Here is a 20,706-nt window from a genome sequence, read left to right on the forward strand (position 1 = left end):
GCCCTTTTTTCTAAGAGACATTCAGAACTTCAGACTCACATCAATGCACCTGTCTAAAGAAAAGAAAGGAGGCACAACATCCTGAAACAGCCCGCAGTTACCATCTTGTTGTGGATGATATCATGCATTCCAATCGCAGTACCTCCCTGAAAAAACAAGTCAAAGTGGTGAGTAGACTCACCCGTCAATGTTCAGCCACTGGAGGGATGAAACAGTGAAACCGATAGCTTTTCTGGTGGCTGACAGCTGAGAACCAAACAGTGATGCAGGAGGTGAAGATCATCTCAGCGTGCAAGTAAACTGGAGCCGACACCACCTAGGTGAAGATGTCCACTTGACTAGTGAACTGAGGTGAGTCTTGCACCAGTTTCCCCACTTCTGGTAAGTAAGTGGGCTAATCTCCATCCACACTCTCAGCCATCTCCCACAGCTTGAGGGAACACAGATGATGGAACACAGCCTTATGAGTCAGTGGAATGCCTCCCCAGCTGACTGCTTCCTGCCTGACAGGAAGTCTGTCGTCCATCTGTAGCAGAAAAGGTAGTGACCACTCCATTAGGAAAGGCGGCTTCACGTGCAGATCATGAGTTTGTATAGCGTTAAACTTGAGCCAGGATTTGACTGCACAGCCATCCCTCGCCCAGATCCAGGCAAATGTATTACAACCCAACCAATTAACTTGGATGAACAAATCCCTGGATGTTGTGAAGGACAGAGAGGAGAACTGGTCTCCTGGGTGTGCTGAATCCCTCCCCCACCCTGCAGCTCTGTTCCTCTTCCTCCTTTGTGGGTCATTATAGAGGACAACACGCTGTGATGAATACAATCTAACGCCACTAGATAGCACTGTGAGCGCGAGACGGTCACAAACCACTGCGGCGTTTGACCCAAAACAAGGATGCAGAGTCCGGTTCTGGTAGTTATGAGATGCTTTATTAATATGCATATAGGGGGGGAGATATTTTGCACAGACATTCTATGGCATTGAACTGTGACCATCTTTTAGGTCAGACGTTTTACAGGCAAATGGTTATGTGTCATGCAAACTAGATAAATAACCTATAAAGGTATATCCTCGACTGGCTTAGTTAGAAAAGGAAGGGAAGGTACACTGACAGCATGTAAACAATTAAAGAAATTGCACTTTCTTGGCTATTTTTTTTTTCTTATAGACACACTACTGAAAAAAACCAAACAAACAAAAAAAAGTCACTGATTGTCTGACCAATAAAAAACACATTTGCTATAAAAGAGACAAGTATTCTATTCAAATCATATACAATCATAGTCAACCTCAAGGTGAAATGTATTGGTCAGCGGTGTAATTTGCTAAAAATGTAATCCCGATCTTGTGTTTAACACTACTGTTGTTTATGTACAGTCACTACGAAGCTCTATGTACAGAAGAACACTACATATAAACAACTTAAAAAAAAAACAAAAAAAAAACGAGGGAAGTTCTTACAAAGTCCTTGAAGAGGAGATATTGCTTTTAAAGACTGCATGAGTTTGCTTGGTACATACATGACATGGCACTTCGACGTGGGGCAAATCAGCGCTGCGCAACATTCCCTTTTGTTGCCCTCTAGCTTCTCTCTCTCAGACATTCTGATTGTCATTGCTCTGGAGCAAACGTTCTCAAAGGCAGCCTGAAGTAAACAAAAACAACCCCCTCCCCTCCGCATGTCCAGCCAGGAAGCAATACTGAGAGTAGTGACCGCTAGCGTTACTATAGCTCGCTTGTTTCTTTAATATATATAGTGCATTAAGCCTCTCTTCTTAACAAAAATACTTTCTCTTTAAAACATTAGAAATTCTCTGGCAGCAATGCCAAAATTCCTAAATCTAGCCCCTCACCCCAGCGCTGCCCTCCCTCCCGTCACCCGGGCCTATTCACTGGGACAGAGCAGAAACTGTTTCAGCAAAGTAAAAAGTTGTTTTTGAACTGGCTCACTTCTTCTGGTTTCCTTTCCTCAAGGTGCGCTGTTTGTTAAAAAGCAAACAAATCCTAGCATGAACAAACTCCAAAGCCAAATTTACAGTCTCAGGGCGACGATTGTGGCTCGATCACGCTGCTTAAGGTGCTGAAGTCAGAGCAATCAAAGTGTACGCAGCTGGGCATACATCTAGTCTTTAGTGTGCTTGTTCATCCAGCACTAGTGCAAATTTATCTCAGCTGGTCTGATTCGGTCATCTAAGATGTCCGTCTTCGGTTCTGTTTCCATGACTCCGTCACTGCTGCGACAGCCTTCAGCGCAGTCCATGTGTGAGAAGTTGCCTTTCTCTGTAAATGTAGACCACGGGAGAGATGGAAACGTTAGAGCAGGTTCTGTCCGTCTTTCCTCAGGTGGGCCTGGTCCCACTTTCAGAGAGGTCCCACCTGCACGAGAGCAAGCTACAGTCAACAGAGGCATCTAAAAGAAGCTCCTCTCAAGATTGTAGGTCACCGTCTTTTGGCAAAGCAAATCACTCCATCAGATTTCATTTTTTACTTCTTTTTTGGGCTTCAAAATGATTATTAAGACAAAGTAGAAGATCAGAACAGCAATGGTTTCATCTTTGAGTGTGGAAATGGTTTCTCTTTCAGACTAACCAAGGTTGTTGGACACTATTTCATGTGAAGATATGCTATTTTAGCATTTAAAATTGTGCACCTATGAGTGGATTGAAAGGAGTAAAGGCGGTATAGCAGACGTGGCAACAACCTGGTGGGGGACGGGGAATATGGTGCCACACCTGAGGCTTTCATCGAGCTCATGTAAGGGTTCAGAGAATTCTATTATGTTGAAGTGCCTCACTAAATATCTGATAAATACATCAACGAAATGTTGACTATGCGATTATGGATGACGTCAGGATCCATAATTCTTTTGGATTCAAAATAAGTATGAAATTATGTAGAAATAATAAGTGTAGTGTTTATATTTGGGTTGTGGCTATCGCGGAGTTCAGCTCTCTCTGGGTGCCTCTCTACTTTATAATTTATATGCAGGATATTACTTCAATTCTCTTTAACAAAGAACATATCAGGATGATATTATGTATATACTTTCAATTGTTTTTGTTGAAAAAAACTGAAAGAACAGGGAAGTCACCTGGCCCAGTGCAGAGTGAACAGGAAATGCCAAAAGACAATATTCATTTGCAGTAGTATTGTATCATTACAGCAGAAACATATCCCTTAGTGTTAAAATGGTTTCAAACAATGGTGCTGACTATTCCGCCCACAACATCCAATTTCCATTTCCGAGAGAAAAGCGATGACTTCCAATCACCACAGAAACGTGGCTTTAGATTTGGCTACCATTCATGTTGGCGTTGAACTCCTCGATCATATGCTGCAGACATGATGACAGGACAGTTCTTGTCAGTTTTTAAGTCATTCACACTGAGAACAAGGAGTTGCTCACATTGAAGTTTGGCCGCTGCTATGAGAAGAAACCCCGGCTGAGGAGCCTTATGTAATCAAAGCCTTCATTGTACTACCACATCCCGACCTCTGTGTTGTGAGGCAACAGCACCAACCTCAAATAACTCACTCTTTAAACACACCATGAGTTTTCCTACAAAAACAGTCTGCGCTTATTATAATTCGACTGCTGGATCGGTCTCCAAACAATGTACTTTATGTAAAAAATGTGGCCACGACCGGAGCCATGTTTACCTCGGAGTTTGTAGCTTATAAATGCCGCAGGGTCAGAAGTAAATCATCCAACCTCTTCCCCCTCTCTTCTCTGCTGTCGTCTTCCCTCGGCTTCCCTCCCCTCTCCTCTCGTCTTCTCGGGGTTTTGGTTTGCTGTGAAACATAATGGTGATCACAAAAACAGATAAAACAATCTGCAGGATAACAGTTTCCATGGATCTGTCCACTCACGCGGGAGCTGGCAGTGAGTGAGTTGGAGGTGTGCTGACTCTGGTGGTGGAGGTCACCGCTGTAAACTGCCATCTCCACTCCCACTGGTTGATCTGGAAGGTCAGAGGTCACACAGTATTTTGCATTTTAATGAGCGTGGCCGAGGTGGGCAGCGATCCAGCCTAACAAAACATTTCTTGTACTTATGCAAGTCTCCTTATTTGCGATGAGGCAAGGAGGCTTTGTTGGAGCTGTGTGGTTACAGTGTTAATGGGGAAAGCTGATGCCTGCTGGGTTTTTGGACACCAGCATTGGATGACAGACACGGGGAAACATTTCTGCAAGCTGACATTCTGTGGTTGGAAAATCACTTAGTCTTTCCTGCCGAGTATGAATTTAAGAGGCAAGACAAATATGAGACTGCAAGCAAAGCAGACACACACAAAGTTACACACAAGCTTCTCACACTGAATTCAGCACGTCCAAATCACGAGCACGTAGACATATGTGATTTAAAAAAAAAAAAAAGTTTTCTGCATATGTCAGTTCAATAATTCAAAATGTTTCCTCATACATACATGGCTACTGGCTACTTTGAAGCCGAGTACAACTGTAGAAACGATGGTTTCCAGTTTGACTCCTGCCCCTGTTGAGCTCTACCTACATTTGTCTTACTCCTTCAATAAGAATTATTTTACTAAGAAATCTTAATGCAGTTGTTAATGCTCAAATATGTCTCAGAGCAATTTTAAAATAAAAAAAAAACCTTAGCTCAAAATGCAACTTATTTTTTGGCAATCATTAACAAAAAAATGAAAGCTGCTTTACTTACCCACAATGTTCAAAAACAATGTCTTTGAAATGAACTGCTTCGACAGCCGCTCACAATAGTGCCAGTGTGTAATGTGTTTCTTGGCCACCCCTGAATTAAAGTTAATTCAGTTCTCAGTGACTTCGCTGCTATGTTTTATCTGCAAGTTTCAGTGGAGGATTTTTTCTTTTTTCCTTTCAAAGTAATACTTGAAAAAGCTCCAACGGTCACAAGGAAGAATATGTTGAAGCTTTCATTTCGCTGCACTTACTTCGTAGCGTCTGCGTCCCTGTTGGCCTCCTGACAAAGTGATTTGATAAAGCGAGTAGTGTTGAGTATCTAGACAGGTGCAGATAAACCACAACTCTCTGGGAGGTGTGTTCTACACTTCTCTGGAGTGACCCTCCATCTTGAGAGAAGCTAGTCGGGGTGAATCATGTCAGCGCATTCATTCGTCCATGGATACACAAACGCCCACAGAAACGAAAGCTAACACACACACTTGTTTCATGGACCTGACTTGATGTGGCTCTCCTCCTCATCGGCCTCATCGGAAGACGGATGCACGGAGCTCCTCCCCTCTTCCTCGGTGTCTCTCTCCCTCATTCTGCCCATCTTCAGACGCATCTGTCGGTTTCTCACCACCTCCCAGTTCCTCACCAGGAAGATGTGATGGTTCACCACGAAGCTCCTGAATTGTCCACAGGATTATGTTAGATTTAGACATTCAGACTTTAAATAAAAAGTCAGTTCAATACCTCTCACTGCTAGACAGTGGCTCCATGTTGAGGTGAGGAAAAAGGTTTGTGATGTCACTGGAGCTCTCTTCCTGTATAGAGGAAAATATCATGGGATACATGCTCTGTACCTTCAGATCAAGTGTGGACACTTACTGCCGACTGGTGAAAGGACACGTGCTTCTCCTTCAGCCGACCTGCCATTGAGAGAGGAAATAAAAATGAGACTCCGAATGGACCTTCATTAGACTGTTGTGGGTGACACTTACAATAGCGGCGCTTCCTCTTCAGCGGGACAGCAGGCTGCCTGCACAGCTGGAACAAGACAGTCAGAATCATGAAATCCTCCATCTTTAAAAGCACTGCTTTCTACAAAGTACCTTGTTGTGTCGCCACAGCCACATCACTTCGTACGGCAGCTGAAAATGGATCCGCTTTAGCCTTAGGTACTTTCCTGAAGAGACATAATTTACTTCAAAGAATGAACAGAAATGTTGCTTCAGTGTGTGCTTGCTCACCAACATGGATCGGTGCTGGCAGAAGGCTGAAGTCGCGCTCTTCTGCCGTGCAAACCCCCTGGGCCTGGGAGGGAGGACTATCAAGAGACCCGATTTCAGTTTTATTTTTGTGGTTTAGAAGACACTGTGTATGACCTCAATATAATCGCACACACCCAGATGACTAGGAAGAGTCAGGACTATTTTTCTCACATGCGTCCACCCTTGGTGCTTCAACTTGGATTCCAGGCGGGGTTCACCAACCCAGACTACTTTGTCAGTGTTCCAACTGACTGAGCCTCTCGAACAAGTTTATGTTGAGCAGTACTACTTCATTCACCGTCCTAATCGCACCTCCTCATGTTTTCCTCTTGTCACATCCATGAACCATCTTATATCCCTAACTCGGTCTCCAAACTTCTCGACACCTTGGTTTCCATTAATATTTCGACAAATCACTTTGAACATTGCTAGAGCATTTTTCTGGGTTATGATCTTGTCATAGAAAGAAACAGTGCAGGAGTTGGCGTATTGACATCAACAGCGCTGTGACACCAATAGACCTCTCACGTGAATCCAGCTGTTTGCGTGCAAATATGGCACAATGGAAAGAAAAGAAATGTCTATTTCAGAAAGTAAAAGTGTGTAGCAAAGCAAAACGGATTTCTGGAAAAGATACTTACTCTGAAGTTTTGTAATCGTCAGAGTACAGACCAGCCGTCAGAAACTTCTTGCAGGGAGGACCATCTGTTCTCTCCTCTCTTTGGATAGTTTCTTGTCTGGGCACAGTCTGGTCGACATCTGATTGGCTGAAACATTCAGTGTCATCCTCTGGCTCATCGTCACTGACACTAATAAGAAAGCACGAAGAAAAGGAGAGAGAGAATGATAGAGAGAAAAAAGAAAAAAAGGAGAGGCACTGGTTTAGCACACAGTGCTGAAACCGACGGGTTAATATAGCAGCAGGTGAGTTGTTACGATGTATTCTGAGGTGAACCAACTCAGGTGCTGTGAAGTGACGATGGAGTGTTTACCTCTGAAGAAAGGGAGGGGCATCGTGTTTGGTCTTTCTCACTTTCTTTTTCGCGGCACAGAGCTCTGTCACTGACTGCCTGGTGTTGCCTGCTTCCCAATCTCTCTCTTCTCTCCACCTCTCTCCTCTCCTCCCTGCCACCACTCTTCCGTCTCTCTTGAGGCTGCTTGTTGGCACGTTGTCAGGTGATGATATAGGGGAAGTGGTTTGAGAGGAATGCCAGGGGGAAGATGAAGTGGAGGGCACGAGGTTCTTTCTGGGCCGTCCTCTGCTCCTTTTGCTGTTCGCCGTGACGTGGTCGGATTTTGGCGCACATTTCTGCAGCCCCCGGCTTCTTAAGTCACCTTGTAAACCTGCAGGTTTTGAATCACGGGGCGGGTGAGGAAGGGTTGTGGCAGAAGGAGGCAGGCGGGGAGGGTGGGGTGGGGTGTCAATGGCGGAAAGGAAATGAGACAGATGTGGATCAGCGATTGAACCGACGGGAGGTGTGAGGTGACGCAGCTGAGTCATTCAGAGGGGCCACAAGATTAGATGAGTCATAGCATTTCCTCTGACCAGATTACTTCTGGGAAATGCATAAAACGTCATTTATGTCCTCACACACACACAGGCAGAACACATTCCTGGTTTAAAACTAAATTAGTCTGATGAGTCTTGCTAAGAACAAAAAGCCAAGTCGGTATTGCCATTGGACAAGTGAGTCATTATTCATCTGTTTATAACGCAGCAGATTTACTTTTCCGACCACAGCTCCAGTGATTTCGACAGAAGTTTAGGAGTAAGACTATGATCTCAAGAGATGTAAGGAGAATAGCCCGTCACTGAGCGTTTACGTGGCAACCTAAGAACTACAGTGCACACAGACAGGTTTAGGGTTCAAGCCCAAAAATGTGAAACACGATTTGTAGCCACAGGAGAAAACAAACCGGCTACTATCTCGGAAAGCCTCAATAACCATCTCTCATTGATGATTTATGAGTTTGACCATGTTCTGGTGTGAAATCAAGTGGGCTGCGCTGGTTTTGGATGCAGGTCTCTAAATAGCCAATTTGGTGGTTAGCAAAACACCAGGTATGTGTGGTTCGCTTTTAGGAAAGGACTATGACTTGCCCCGAAAATGTAACTCTAGAACAGACGTGTCAAACGTGAGGCCGTTGGGCCACATTGGTCTGATGGCATTAATAAATATGGTTTGCTATATAATTTCATCCCTACTGACGAAAGGCTCTTCCATGCTGAAACTAGCAGAGCGCAAATAAATAAACAGACAGTTCCAGAAAAGCTCTATTGAACACACAAGTTAGACCAGTGTTTTTCAACCTTCTTTAAGACATGGCATACTTTGTTCAAGTCTTGAGGCACACCACCAAAGGAACCTCGACCGAAGTGCAACTGTGCTTAGTCAAAAGTCCTGTTGAAAATCCCTTTTAATTTGTGAAAAATTGTAGCTACAGACACTCTGCTATTTTTTACATGTTATTTGTAGAAACTAATTGCAGAAAATGTATTTGTTTAAAAATGTCTCCACAAGGCGAGTGCAATATAGCAAAAATATATCACGATTTGCTATTTTAGTAATTTATTTATTTTAAATAAGCATTTCAATTTTAACACTCTTTTTTGCATGATGTTATTCTAGTCTGGTGAATTGCCAGGCAAATCTTTAACACTCTTTGCCTCAGCTTCATTACAACATTTATTCTGCGCAGAAAGTCTTTTGCGACCGAACACACACGCACACGCGCGAACACACACACACACATGCACACACACACACACACACATACACAGGAAAACAACTGGAAATTGTGCATTTGACCAGCTTCTTCGCTGCACACTAGCTGGTTAAGTCAATGCATCAGCATAGATCTATAGTGTATAGAAAGAATGTGACAGATCCATGCAATATCCTCATATTGGTAGGTCATCAACATGTTCAGATTGTTCATGATTTAATGTCATCACATTGCCCTGAATCTGAAAACCTTTTGGAAGTGAGTGAAACAGGGCTGCAGGAGAGCTAGAGAGTTTGCTAAGTTTTGATGTGTATTAAACAACAACAAATGTGCTCGACCTGAAGTGCAACTGTCCTAACTCTCATGGCGGATCAATCTATTCCAGTCATTTATTCATCTAGCCACAAAACATGTGGCAGCGCTGTGTTGTTGTTATCACTTCTTGTGTTTCAAACAAGCTATCCAGAGCTGGTGTCCACAGCAATCGGATTTCCTGCTGTTGTGAAAAAAACATGTGCCCCAGGCAATTGAAAGCAACTAAGCTGGGTGATCATGTTACAGTTTGTGGCAATAGAAACTGTAATCCTGAAACTAAAGAGTTTTCTTTAACTTCTAACAAAGCTGACACCAGAACATAAAACATACTTAATGTTTGCTGAGCATCAATTGTATCTCTCCATTTGTCTCCTACCTGCTTCTCTTCTCTCCGTCCAAGATGGTTCCTCACTCCTCCGTGACTTGTCTCCACTTCCCTGATTCCTACTGGACAGTCCCGGCCTGAAGCCAGAAACTTCTGTTGCTGTGGCAGCAGACGCAAACAGGTTGGTGTGTGTCGGTGATTCAGTCGCTTTACTCAGATGTAGAGTTTCCTCTCTGCTCTCACCATCTGGCGTTCGGCTTGTATTCCTCTCACCTGTGAAGGATCGAAAACCTCCAAATCCCGAACTTCCTAGTTTGGCCCAACTTTGGCCAAGACCCCCCCAACCTCCTCCAAATGAGGACAGGTGTGTAGAACCAAGTCCCAGTGACGTTAGGGATGTATGCTTGAATCTCTCTGCTGAAGGCGTGGAAGAAGAGGCAGCGGGGGAGAAGTACTCCGTCCTCTTCTCACGTAGCCATGGTGATTCTTTAGACGGCATACTTTTTAATCCTTTTGTCCCTTTTCTCACACTTCTGCCCTCCCCCAAAATGAACCTTGACTTTGGTTTGGAACTTTGAAAGTTGTCTCTGTCTACATCATCTTCCTCTTCGTCCTCGGGCAGCTCCTCACCTTCCACCTGTTCACATTGCCTGTGTCTGTGTTTATGTTTGTGGTCACTTCTGCTGAAGCCACGGGGGAGGCAAGACGTGTACCCTGAGCTAAGGTGTGGGCCTCCGAAGCTGCTTCCGCCAAACTCTCCCTCCATCTCCCCTCCTAAGGTCCCCTCTCTGAGTAGTCTGCCTCTCCGCCTGCGAAACCTAGCGGGATTGATGAGGAAGTGAGCGTGGTGTGGCTGATGTGGCGCATACTGGTGCGGCGCCGTGAGCGGGTACGAGTTAGGGAGGTGGTGATAAAGCTGTGGATAGCTGCTGTAAAAGCCCACATTTTCAATGGAATCTTGAAATTTCGAAGGGCAACCACATTGTCTGCGGTCCGACTTCCTGTTACAGTGCAGCGGTTGGCAGGGGTAGAAAGGCTGGTGGGTGTATGGAGCGTTGGACGGATAAGTAGATGGGTGAGGGGAGTAGAAGCCATTAAGATTAATCCTGAAGATGTTGGATCGATGATGTGAAGAGGAAACATGGCGCCTTCCCCCAGGTGCATTTCCGCTTGTGTCAAATCCCTGTCCCAGACCCATCCTTCCCCAGGTTCTCTTTCCAATATGAATCTCACTGAGTAGACCAATAAGATCCTCCAGTTCCGATAGGAAGTCTGGATCATGCATGTGCAACTGCTGGTGCTTCTTTTTATGTTTATTTTTTTGTCTCTTCAGTCCACTGTGCCCAAGGCAAGCGTAATAGTCTGAATGGGTGCACTTGCTGTTTCCAGAGCAAGAGCACAGGCAGGCATAGGAGGGTGCACAGTTATAGTCTTTCCGCTTGTGCCGGTGGCGCTCCCGGTGGCGCTCGGCGGACACTGTGTTTGAGATGGGGTTTATGTGTCGTGGAATTAGAGAGCGTGGCGAGGCGATTGAAGAGTGGTCCAAAAGAGGCAAGTGTTTCTGACTCCCGTTCATCATGCCCGATGTTTGACCCAATCGGAGGATTCCGCGAGCTCCTCTCATTTCTACTCGCTCTGAGATGCTGTTGTTGTCTGTTCCAATTCCACTGTCACTAGGCAACGTCTCTTCGCTCTGTGATTCACTTCTGGGGGATGGAGTGGCTTCCTTCAGGTGCCCAGGAGAACTAGGTGTGTTATGCAAAGGGGGGGTCAGACAGGAGAGCTTACAGGAAGACTGGTGAAAGGGGAAGTTGTGTCTTCCCTGACAGGGACAGCTCTTTTTCACAAAAGGAGACAGAGAAGCAGTGGAGGGGGGACGTGGGGACGTGCAAGAGGAGGTCGGAGAAGGCAGAAAAAAGGGGTGGGGAAAGAGAAGTGAGGAGGTCTGTTCTGCCACGCTTCCTTCACTGTAAGGACTCTGAGCCCCACTTGAGTGGGTAAGCGATGGGGAGGGAAACGGGTGAGAAGGTGCAGGATGGGATTGGTTATAAGAAAATAAAGATGTTTCAGAGGGGTGAGTAAACATAGACTTGTTCTGGGTTTGCAGTTTGGAATTTTGAAACACTGTCTGGGCTTTGGGTTTGCGTCCTCGTCTCTTCCCCATGTAGATTGTACCCCGCTTGCTCACATTGATCTGTGGGCCAAGCTTGCCACCAAATGAGGAGGTCAGGCTTGAAAGCGTGTGTACGCTTGTACTTCCAATAGACTGACATGACTTCAAAGCGGTCTCTTGAAATGTTCCGCCACCTTGCTTCCCTTGCTTTTTAGTCTCTAATACCTTTAGCCTCCTCTTCTTCCTCTTCTTCATCTCATTCAACATTCTTTTAATCTTCATCTGTCTGTTTCCCTTTTCAGCCGAATGGAAATGTTTACTTCCATCCTCACCTTTAGTTTGATTAAATGCATTTTTAGTTTGCTCCACAAAAAGAGAATGTTTGGAAGGGCGGCCGCGCCTTTTCAAGTTGAAATTACATTCAGCATCTTTGTCGAGTACTGAACTTGATTCCAGCCCATTAGCTTCCGAAGCACCACGACTTGCCGGTGGTGGGAACTCAGCTGTTGACTTCTTCAGCAAGGGCTCATCCGAGTTCAGAGTGTATGATTTTGGGCGCCCCCTTTTTCTGTTGGGGCTTTGAGGAAATTTATTTATTGGGGGTGGATCAGCTGATAAGGGAAGATTTAGCTTTGGAGAGGATGGTTTGTTTGCAGATGAGGGCGGTAAGGAGGTGCCAGAAAAGAAGGAGGATGAGGATTTGGGTGACTCATCAGGCTGTCTTACACTAGCCTTTACAGAAAGCGGTGTTTTCGGGTTTGAGGGATTATTTACCAACTCTGACGAAGGCTCCAGATTTTCTGTTCTCTGAGCACGTTGCACTAGTTTCGTCCAACTGGGGCGTCTGGCCTTTCGCTTCTTTAGTGGCCTGCTGTCCTGCTCCTGGGACGATGAAGGCGGTGAAATAGGGGCAGTTGGTGGCGAGGGCGAGGAGGAGTGGAGGGTAGGAGGCGCCGTAGAGTGTTTTGAGATGTCAAGATCTTTTGATTTATTGGCATCACCTGTTGCAGGCTTAGTTTCTGAGACCGGGGTGCAGTCGTCATCTGCCCCGTCCTCCTCTTCCGATTCATGAGAGCTCATGGTGTTAGAGATCTGATCTTGTTTCGAGCGCTCAATCACCTCTCCAACATTTGCATTATTATCCTCTTTTCTTGGTGCCTCTGTGCTATTTTTATCCCTCTTTTTGTCTCTTTCAAAGTTTTGCTCCTCATGAGTAACATCAGTCTTTTTTCTTTTGTCTTTCTCTTTTCTTGATTTGTCGTCTTTCCCTCGCTCTTTTCTCTTCTTTTTGCCATCCTCATCGCCATCATCCCTTGTCATTTCAGATTCCGATCTGTCTTGCTTTGACTTTTTCTCCCTCTTTTTGTCTTTCTTTAATTTCCTCTCTTTATCCCTTATTCTTTCAGTGGAAGAGTCTGTCGGAATTTCCTGGTTTCGGGATTGGACGGAAGAGTGCTCCATGGTGGGGTCAGCTTCTGGAGAGGGAGAATCCGGAGAGACAGTTTTACGCTTTTTTGAAAGTGTGTGTTCTTTATGGCAGTTGCTGGGGTTTGAGGTTCTTGACGGTGAGCCTTTAGATGAAACACCATTTGGGGAAGAGGGAACAACAAGCTCTGGAGCAGAGCCTTTGCTGTTAGACTGACGGTTCTGCCTCTTGGTCTGCGCCAAAGAACTCCTGTTTTCACTGGTTTCTCCGTCATTCCCACCTTCTGTGGCAGAGGTTCTTTGAGTGCATGCAATAGCAGAGGATGGTGTCTGGTCTGCTGAGCTGGATCCAAGTTTGAGACCTGCAGGAGGCGCTTGGCCATTGACAGTAGCAGGTTTCTCCTTCTTCACCTTCTGCGTTGAGCCATTTGAATTTTCTTCCGCATTATCAGCTGGACTGAGTGGAGCCTGGAGATTGCAAACATGTTGTTTTTGTTATGGCCTTCCCTGGTTGAACTGAACATTTACTCAGCCACATTTAACATCAAACATCAAACAAATTCAGTTTTCACAAATGTAATCTACATTTGTAATCTTAAAATAAGATAATTGCTCTTGGACATTTGCAGTAAAACAACTACAGAAGAGCACGAGCCTTACAACTTATCAAGGAATAATGAAGGGATCAAGCACAGGGAGGAGGAAGAGTGAGGTGATGGAAACGGGAATGACACAAAAAGGAGAAATACAAAGGCCGAGGAATACAGAGAGAGTACGACGGAGTGGGGAATGAGAGATAAATGAGAGCAGGTAGAGAAAAGAGGGGAAGTAAAAATAGCATGGGGACCGATATAGAAAGCAGGCACAGAGGGAAAAAAAGCAAGTCAAAGCGTTGCTATTGGTAGCTATAAATTGCCACTAATACAGATGAGGACTGACATTTTGTACTTGTCCTGTAATTTTGATCTGCTGCAGTTTGAGCGGGGTTTGAGCAGCTAAAGCAATAAGCTTCCCCTTGGGTGATTGTCAAAAAGGACTGATGGGCCAATGTCTGTAACAGCTCCAAGTGGTTGCTGTGCTGTTGTCCTATTTATGGGGCTGATCACTCAAATGCGCGGCTTAAGTTTCAGAAGTCAGACAATTGCTTGTTTGACCTTATGACGCTCCACATGAGAGTGCACGGCCAACAGTGAGCTAGAAGCTGAAGATAAGATAACTGACTGGTCATCGGCGACCAGATATGATCATTTCAGTCGAGCACACTCTTAGTTTTACCTTTTTGGCAGGCTTGGTCCCTTGACTGGCGGAGACACTGGTGGGACTGGAAGCAGTCGTGCACGATGAAACCGACGATCGCAGCTGCGATGATGAAGATGGCGATAATGACGCAAGTGTTGTTGAAGCAGCAGATGCAGCTTGTTTGGATGTGGTCTGGACGCCATCCAAGACTGAGTGATTCTCCCTGTTTGCCTCGGTGGGAACAGAGCTGGTTTTACTCTGTTGCCCCTCGCCCTCCCCTCTCAGCGGTCCCCCCCTGCCCTGTCTCTGATATGTACGGATGGTGGGCTTGCAAACATAACTCTCCAAGCTCTTGGGCGGCTTCTTGGTGCGCTTGGCCTGCAGTCCAATCCGAAGTCGTAAATTCCCCTCAGGGCAGTTTGTCTCCCTGCCAGTTATCTGAAGTGGTTGCTGCCCGGTGCTTCCACATCGTCCCTCAATAAGCAATTCCAACACTGCTGCCTTGTGTCCTTCTCTCTTTTTCCCAGTCCCTTGCTGCTCCTGGTCCGTACTCTGTACTTCTCCATTCTCTACATCAACCCTCCTCCTTTTCTCCGCCGGTCCATCCTGGGCAGAGTCTTCAAGTTCTGGGGAGGGGTCCAGAATTGCGTTTGCAGGGGCACCCCCCTTTACCCTCTGGTCCATCAGAGACGTCAGGGGGGAGGTACTGTTGTATAAAAAGAGCTGTCCTCAGGTGTCAAAAGTGATAAACAGATCCAAGCGTGGATAATAGAAAGAGAGGGCCCTTCATCCAGCGATGAAAGTTCCCTGCATCTTTCTTCAGACTCAATCTGAGAAAGTGAGAGGGCGGGAGAGACAAGTTAGACTGACAGAAAGATAGAAACCAATGACTAGTCATTTCACTGGGCTCAGATGTTGCGGCACCAGAATGAGGGGAAAGTCCCCTCATAGGACGCAGCTGCCGAGAGGTGCTCCAGTCAATGTCCGAAGAGAGATCCAAGTGAGGACAATGAAGTCAATGATTCACAGAATTTCCACGCAGTAAGACCGGCCTGTGAATAAATCAGCGCTGGAAAATGTTGTCCGCAGCCTCAACATCTTGTGATCTAAGTCCAATCGTAATCTTAAATAAGTCTTAATCAATCAGCCTGTCACTGGCTTCAACACTTGTTCCAGTCTCCTCCCCTCCTCAGCCCACTGTCTTTGTGCCTTCTGTTCTCAGCTGCTTCCACAAGCACTTCTCCTCCCACCCCCCCCCTCTACTTTGCTGTACTTTCTTTTCTCCATAAAACTCCCCTCTTCTTGTTTGGCAGTAAGCTATCACACACATTCTCTATTAGCCCTAGCCGCCCGCTCTCCTCTTCCGTACCGACCACACAGAACCGGTCAACTCCGCGTTAATCAGAACCATATTCCCTCCTACGCTTCATTCTTTTCCTCCTCTCACGACTAAATCCCCTCATTCACTGTCCCTTCCCCTCCTCCTCTTTCAAGAGTGGTAACACAAATCCTTAGGAATGGGTAAAACTTATTTTTGGAATGGAGAGTGCAAATTTCTCCCCCTCCCATCGCTTCCTCCAAGTCAAGAAAGCTTTTCATTGACCCCCATTGTAAATGGACTTTTAATGTGACATTACAGCAAGTAACACGCCCTAAAATAACATTTCCCGCCCCAGAAAAAAAAAAACTTTTACTCTTACATGGTTGTAAAATAACAGTCTGAGGGAAGCAGCCATGCTCCCTCCTATTCAGCCCCTTCTCTTATTAAAGGGGAGAGACACTTATCCCTTTCCTAATAAAACGCATTTGACGGCCACGGTTCACAGCTTTCACTTCATTTTAAAGAAATATACAATCCTCTAAAGAATGAAACCTGCAAGAGAATTGAAGATATTTTCTCCTGTCTCAGTGCCTCCACCCTAAAACCTTCAATTGAATCAAACTGGGCTCAAATCAACATCTGTTCCAGTAACTGTTGTTACGTAACCATTTTGGACAGCATTTCTAAGACCAAGCATTCTCACAACTAGATAAAATAACCTCGGAGGTGGATGTCTTAAACCAGTATGGCAGCTGTTACCACAGGTCTGACCCATCTTGGGAGAAGAAGGAGAGTGAATAGAAGAGTTATGCCCTTGTTGTGCAAAGTGGCTGGAGGGAATAAGACTGGCAGGTTTTCAAACCCAAAAGGGCAAGTCCATTCAACATTAGTCAAAGCGCATACTAATAGCGTTCTATTCTCTCCAGAACTGTACCTCTGAAACATAACTCAGAATTATTCTAACATTAGACCAGAAGCTATTCATGTTGACAGGATGATAGGTGGACCTGACACCAAAGTCTGTGTGATTCTTCTGGCAGCGCGCGGGCGACGATTAAATCAAGATAATAGCCTGCCATATTTCCAGCTTCCTTCCCATTCCGTTGGAGGGTTATCATCAATAACTACAACACCATTATCATCTGCATGATAACGCCAGTGTAGCCTAGCTGGGTATGAGCCTGTGCAAGTGTATATGCTACTCAAAGTCAGAGCTCTGTTCGCAGTTAGTGAAGACAAGGAATACGTCACTGTGATTCCACTGGGTCACACAGTTGATTCCTTTGCCAGCGAACATCCCAGAATCCTTAGATGGTTTTCTTTTAGCCCATATGGAGACATCAACAATCAGAAGAATACAGAGAAAGTGCAAATGTTCTCTGATGCTTAAATGAGTTTGCTGATCCACAAAATGAAGCAGAAAACGAATGTTTATCTCAGGAGCTCTTATCATTGGATGTTTCACGGTGCTTTGCACCACTTATGCAAAAGGGATCGGTGCACAGGTGGCAGGATGGTTGAGAGGCACAAAGCTGTTACATAACTGTTTCATTAGTTCAGGGAGTTAAAAAGACATTTAGGAATAATGTTGCAATTGCAAGGCGAGAGAGAAGCAGTGCTCTCTGAGGCTTCTAGTCCACAATTCTTTTGAGTCCAACAGATTACACAGACGAGCAACCATGCTGTTTCCTGAGTCAAGTCCATGCCTATTAAATTTAACAATTTGATATCAGCTTTTAGAGCCACTTAGAGCAGATGTGAGTTCCATGCCCTCCTTCAGTTGGGAGTCTGTAATTTTCTCTGGACTGTTACACCATTCAAGAGGACATCAGTGTAAACAGAATGGAACTGCTTGGTGAGATATCACCAGATAGTTCGAATGCATCACTATGTCGCCCCCTATAAAGGCTTTTCAGACCACTAGTAAGAAGCTTTGGCTTTAAACCGCTCCTTCCACCGGGAAAAGGAACTTCAGATGACTTCTGTATCAAAGGTGAAATGCCAACAACAACTAAACCCCAAGTTAATTTGTCTGTTTATTAAAAGCACATAGTTACAAGGGAAACATGAGCGACTCAGACTAAGGAGTGTCCGTGAAAATGCTGTGGGATCTGTCAGTGAGCTTTCATTTTTGGTTTTCACAAAGTGTGACTCAACAGCACTCTGTAGATCAATGTCTTCAAATGAAACTAAAATAGTCCTCACAACACTTGCATCTTATAATGGTTTTGACTATCATTTAAATGCTGAAAAGATAAACATTAGCATCTCTGTTTTCAATTGACAGGCCAGTTCTTATGGCATCTTGTTTAGTGTTTAATATCTTCTCTGTGTGACAGTGCTGGATATGGATTTTAATACAAAGGCTGTGCCCACTTGAATATCTGATCAGGGGCTGCCCCGGCCCACGCTTTGGACACACTTGATCGGGCGTAAGTGAAAATCTGCTGCAGACTCTGTGAACCTTTTGAGTACATCGAAACATTTTACACAGAAGGATGAGTGTGGCTACATTTCTTTCCTTCGAAAAAAAAATCTACTGTTGTGTATTGAGATGATTTGGTCCAGATCCAGGTTTTGGATGGAAGACTCCACCATTCAAAACAGTCAAATAAACGTGTCACCAAAAATCACAGCACAAAGCTATGAAGACAATCCATAATAATAACTGAATAATACGAGGTATAGTGCTGTAAATAAAAAGCTATGTTTAATGGCCAGATCTTGTCTAATCTAGTTCAGTAGTTGCTCTGGTTTCCTTCCACAGTGCTTATATCAGATGATGCGTGCCCATAGGTGCGAGTATCGGCGTGGTCGCGACCTTCTCTTCCAGTCACGGTAATAAGCAGAAGGAAACAAAATGGATCGGCACTGTACCAGACAGCAAAGTTTTACTCGGCTACTGCCAACTACGCAAACGTGCTTATACTAATGCCAGACATTATGGGTCGCAGCTGCGTGGGAGAGTGGGCTGACTGGAGTTACTGTAGCTACAGTGGCCAGTGGGGGTGTTACCTATTACTGGTTAACTGGGACGTCAACACAAGCTTCCTTTTCCAAAATGACTTTGCGCACCTCCGCCTTGAAACGCTGTCGCACTTACAAACCGACCACACGTGTTGTTGTTTGTCCTCGCTCAGGTCGACATACCGCGAATCTTACTTCCTAAAAACTGTCAACCGAACAGCAGCGAGGGCTAGGAGGAATGATCTCACCACAAGTGCGTGTGTGTGTGTGTGTGCGTGTGATTCTCACAGGCTGCCTTCTGCTGCTGTAAGCAACACTCCACTAAGAAATATCACCTCGCGCACAGAACACACTCAGCAACAAGGGATAAAATTAGCGCAAAGCGGATGCACAGTCTCCACACTAACCCGCTCCGATATGATCTCGCTGCCGATGACAGGCCTACGCACATTAATAGAGACTATTTGAAATTAAGCTACGTAGGCTACTTACCCCAAAAGCGCGTCCCAACTGCGTTAAGACAGGAGGTTAAGGTGTTTCTGTCCGGCTCTCCCGCCTCGCTCTGACACGGATCCTCCGCCTCTGGAGCAGTAATGTCCCTGTGGTTGCATCATGGAGACAAGCGAGGGTTAGAGGACCTCCTAAATCCGAGTTTCGGGCTCATCGGAGCGCGGAGGCTACTGTGCAACAACATTGGCGCGGGTGTTTTCATAATCATACAGTCGACGCATCCCCGGCTGGCAGCTAGGTGGCGCGCTGGCTCTTGTGTTGGCGAAAGTTACGCCGTCAGTAAAACGAGCCCGTCCGTGGCGCTGATGTGCCACTACGACCGTGTGCGCGAGGAATTCAACTGCGTGGCCATTTTCGTGGAGGGGAGCGAGGAGACGACCGCGGCGTGGATCTCATCACACGCGACACGGGAGGAGGACGGATATTTAGTTGCTCAATAAAATGGCGACGATTGGGACCCAGAGGGGTGTAAGGATTTAGGGAATCAAATGACGTCTTAGATATCAGGACTCCCTCTAGAGTCCTTCATCTTAACTCTCAGCAGCAGGGGGAATGACGGAAAATAAAAGCGCGCTGTTATTTGCAGTTCTCTCGCAGAGTGTATTTATTAAAGACAAGCTGAAACTTTTTTTTTTTTTTACTTTAACGTGTCACACACGGGGCTAATGTATTAAACAGTCTTATGAATAGATGCGAATGTGTTCCAAATGTACTATCACAGAAGGTGATAATTGTTAAACTCAACTAAGTAAATATACGTCACATTTTTATGAACTAATAAGAGTATTGATGATCATACATCAAGCATTTTCTCCAAGGTCGGGTTGTGGAAGCAACCCCAGGGTAAAATCCTCCCAGATACCCTGAACAATACAGGATGGCCAACCTCTTGTTTCCACAGTCAAATCACACAAAAACGGAACATGTCATCAGCTCTCTGTCATAACAAATTGGGGTCATCCTGGAGCACAGCTTTGATAATCGATGTCAGTTTGATCATTCTGAGTCCTGACCACACCAAGTCAAGCCAGATGATTCACCAGAGTCCAGAGCTTGGAAACCCGATCTATTTGTCCTTCATAACCGAAATGTCTAGTCAAGGCAGTGATGTCACAAAATGAGGGGCATGGCTGAAAGAACGGTGACATTATATACTGCCTCGATGCTTCTGTTACAGCATCCAAACTGCAGCTTCTGTGTCATCTTGCAGTAGTGAGTGGTGAATGACAGGTTATTAAAAAAAACACACAAAAAAACGGCTGGTCTGATACAGCTTGATCATGTAACCCTGATCTGCATCATGTTGTCTTTGTAATCCAATCTGATATACTCAGATTTGAACACTTTCTATAGTCATAGTGATAAAACCCAAATTACCATCCATTACCATCCAACTTGTAATCCTTTTTTGGGCCACACTATCAGCCTTGCCCCCTCATACATATTCTGCACTCAACCATTTTTAATTTATGATTAGATTTATTTATTTATTCCTATTAATGCAGCAGTGTAGAAGAAATATTAACGATTAAAACATATGTAAACAAATGAACAGCAAGTGATTATTAAAAAGACCTTTCAGGGTGATCACTTGAATTTAAACCGATCATAAAAACATAACAGTAAAAAGGAAGAAAAATACACTCATTGAAGTATTTAGACAGTCACGTCAAACGTAATGGTCATCTGCAATAAATTTGAAATAAACCATAGATATATTGTTTCGTTATGACAGTGTTATTTGATGCTAATATAATGGGTTTGTAGTCGAGTTTTGTCATTGTTCATTTCTGTTGTGTTGTGACATATTTTGACAGTCCTGAC

At 45.0% G+C, this 20,706-nt stretch overlaps 1 protein-coding gene across 5 annotated transcripts; it reads right to left on the reverse strand.

The window, feature by feature from the left end:
• Positions 1-911: 911 nt before the first annotated feature.
• On the reverse strand, positions 912-19,317 carry LOC128771798 (histone-lysine N-methyltransferase ASH1L-like). 5 transcript variants are annotated; one of them, XM_053887557.1, is made up of 14 exons: positions 18,865-19,316; positions 14,121-14,914; positions 9,359-13,313; positions 6,933-7,284; positions 6,582-6,749; positions 5,920-5,996; positions 5,782-5,855; positions 5,671-5,716; positions 5,558-5,598; positions 5,423-5,493; positions 5,180-5,355; positions 3,875-3,966; positions 3,665-3,796; positions 912-2,284 (listed from the first exon to the last, which is right to left on the reverse strand). In XM_053887557.1, the coding sequence occupies exons 2-13, from the start codon at positions 14,766-14,768 to the stop codon at positions 3,680-3,682; spliced, it is 5,817 nt and encodes a 1,938-aa protein (XP_053743532.1). In that variant the 5' UTR covers positions 14,769-14,914; positions 18,865-19,316; the 3' UTR covers positions 912-2,284; positions 3,665-3,679. The 5 variants fall into 5 exon arrangements, 3 of the variants coding, with proteins under 3 accessions (XP_053743532.1, XP_053743531.1, XP_053743533.1); XM_053887556.1 differs by having other exon boundaries at positions 912-2,380; XR_008416682.1 differs by lacking the exon at positions 912-2,284 and having other exon boundaries at positions 3,740-3,796; positions 5,167-5,355.
• Between the last annotated feature and the right edge of the window lie 1,389 nt (positions 19,318-20,706).

This window comes from Synchiropus splendidus, chromosome 15 (genome assembly GCF_027744825.2).
Source record: "Synchiropus splendidus isolate RoL2022-P1 chromosome 15, RoL_Sspl_1.0, whole genome shotgun sequence".
Lineage (NCBI taxonomy): Eukaryota > Metazoa > Chordata > Actinopteri > Syngnathiformes > Callionymidae > Synchiropus > Synchiropus splendidus.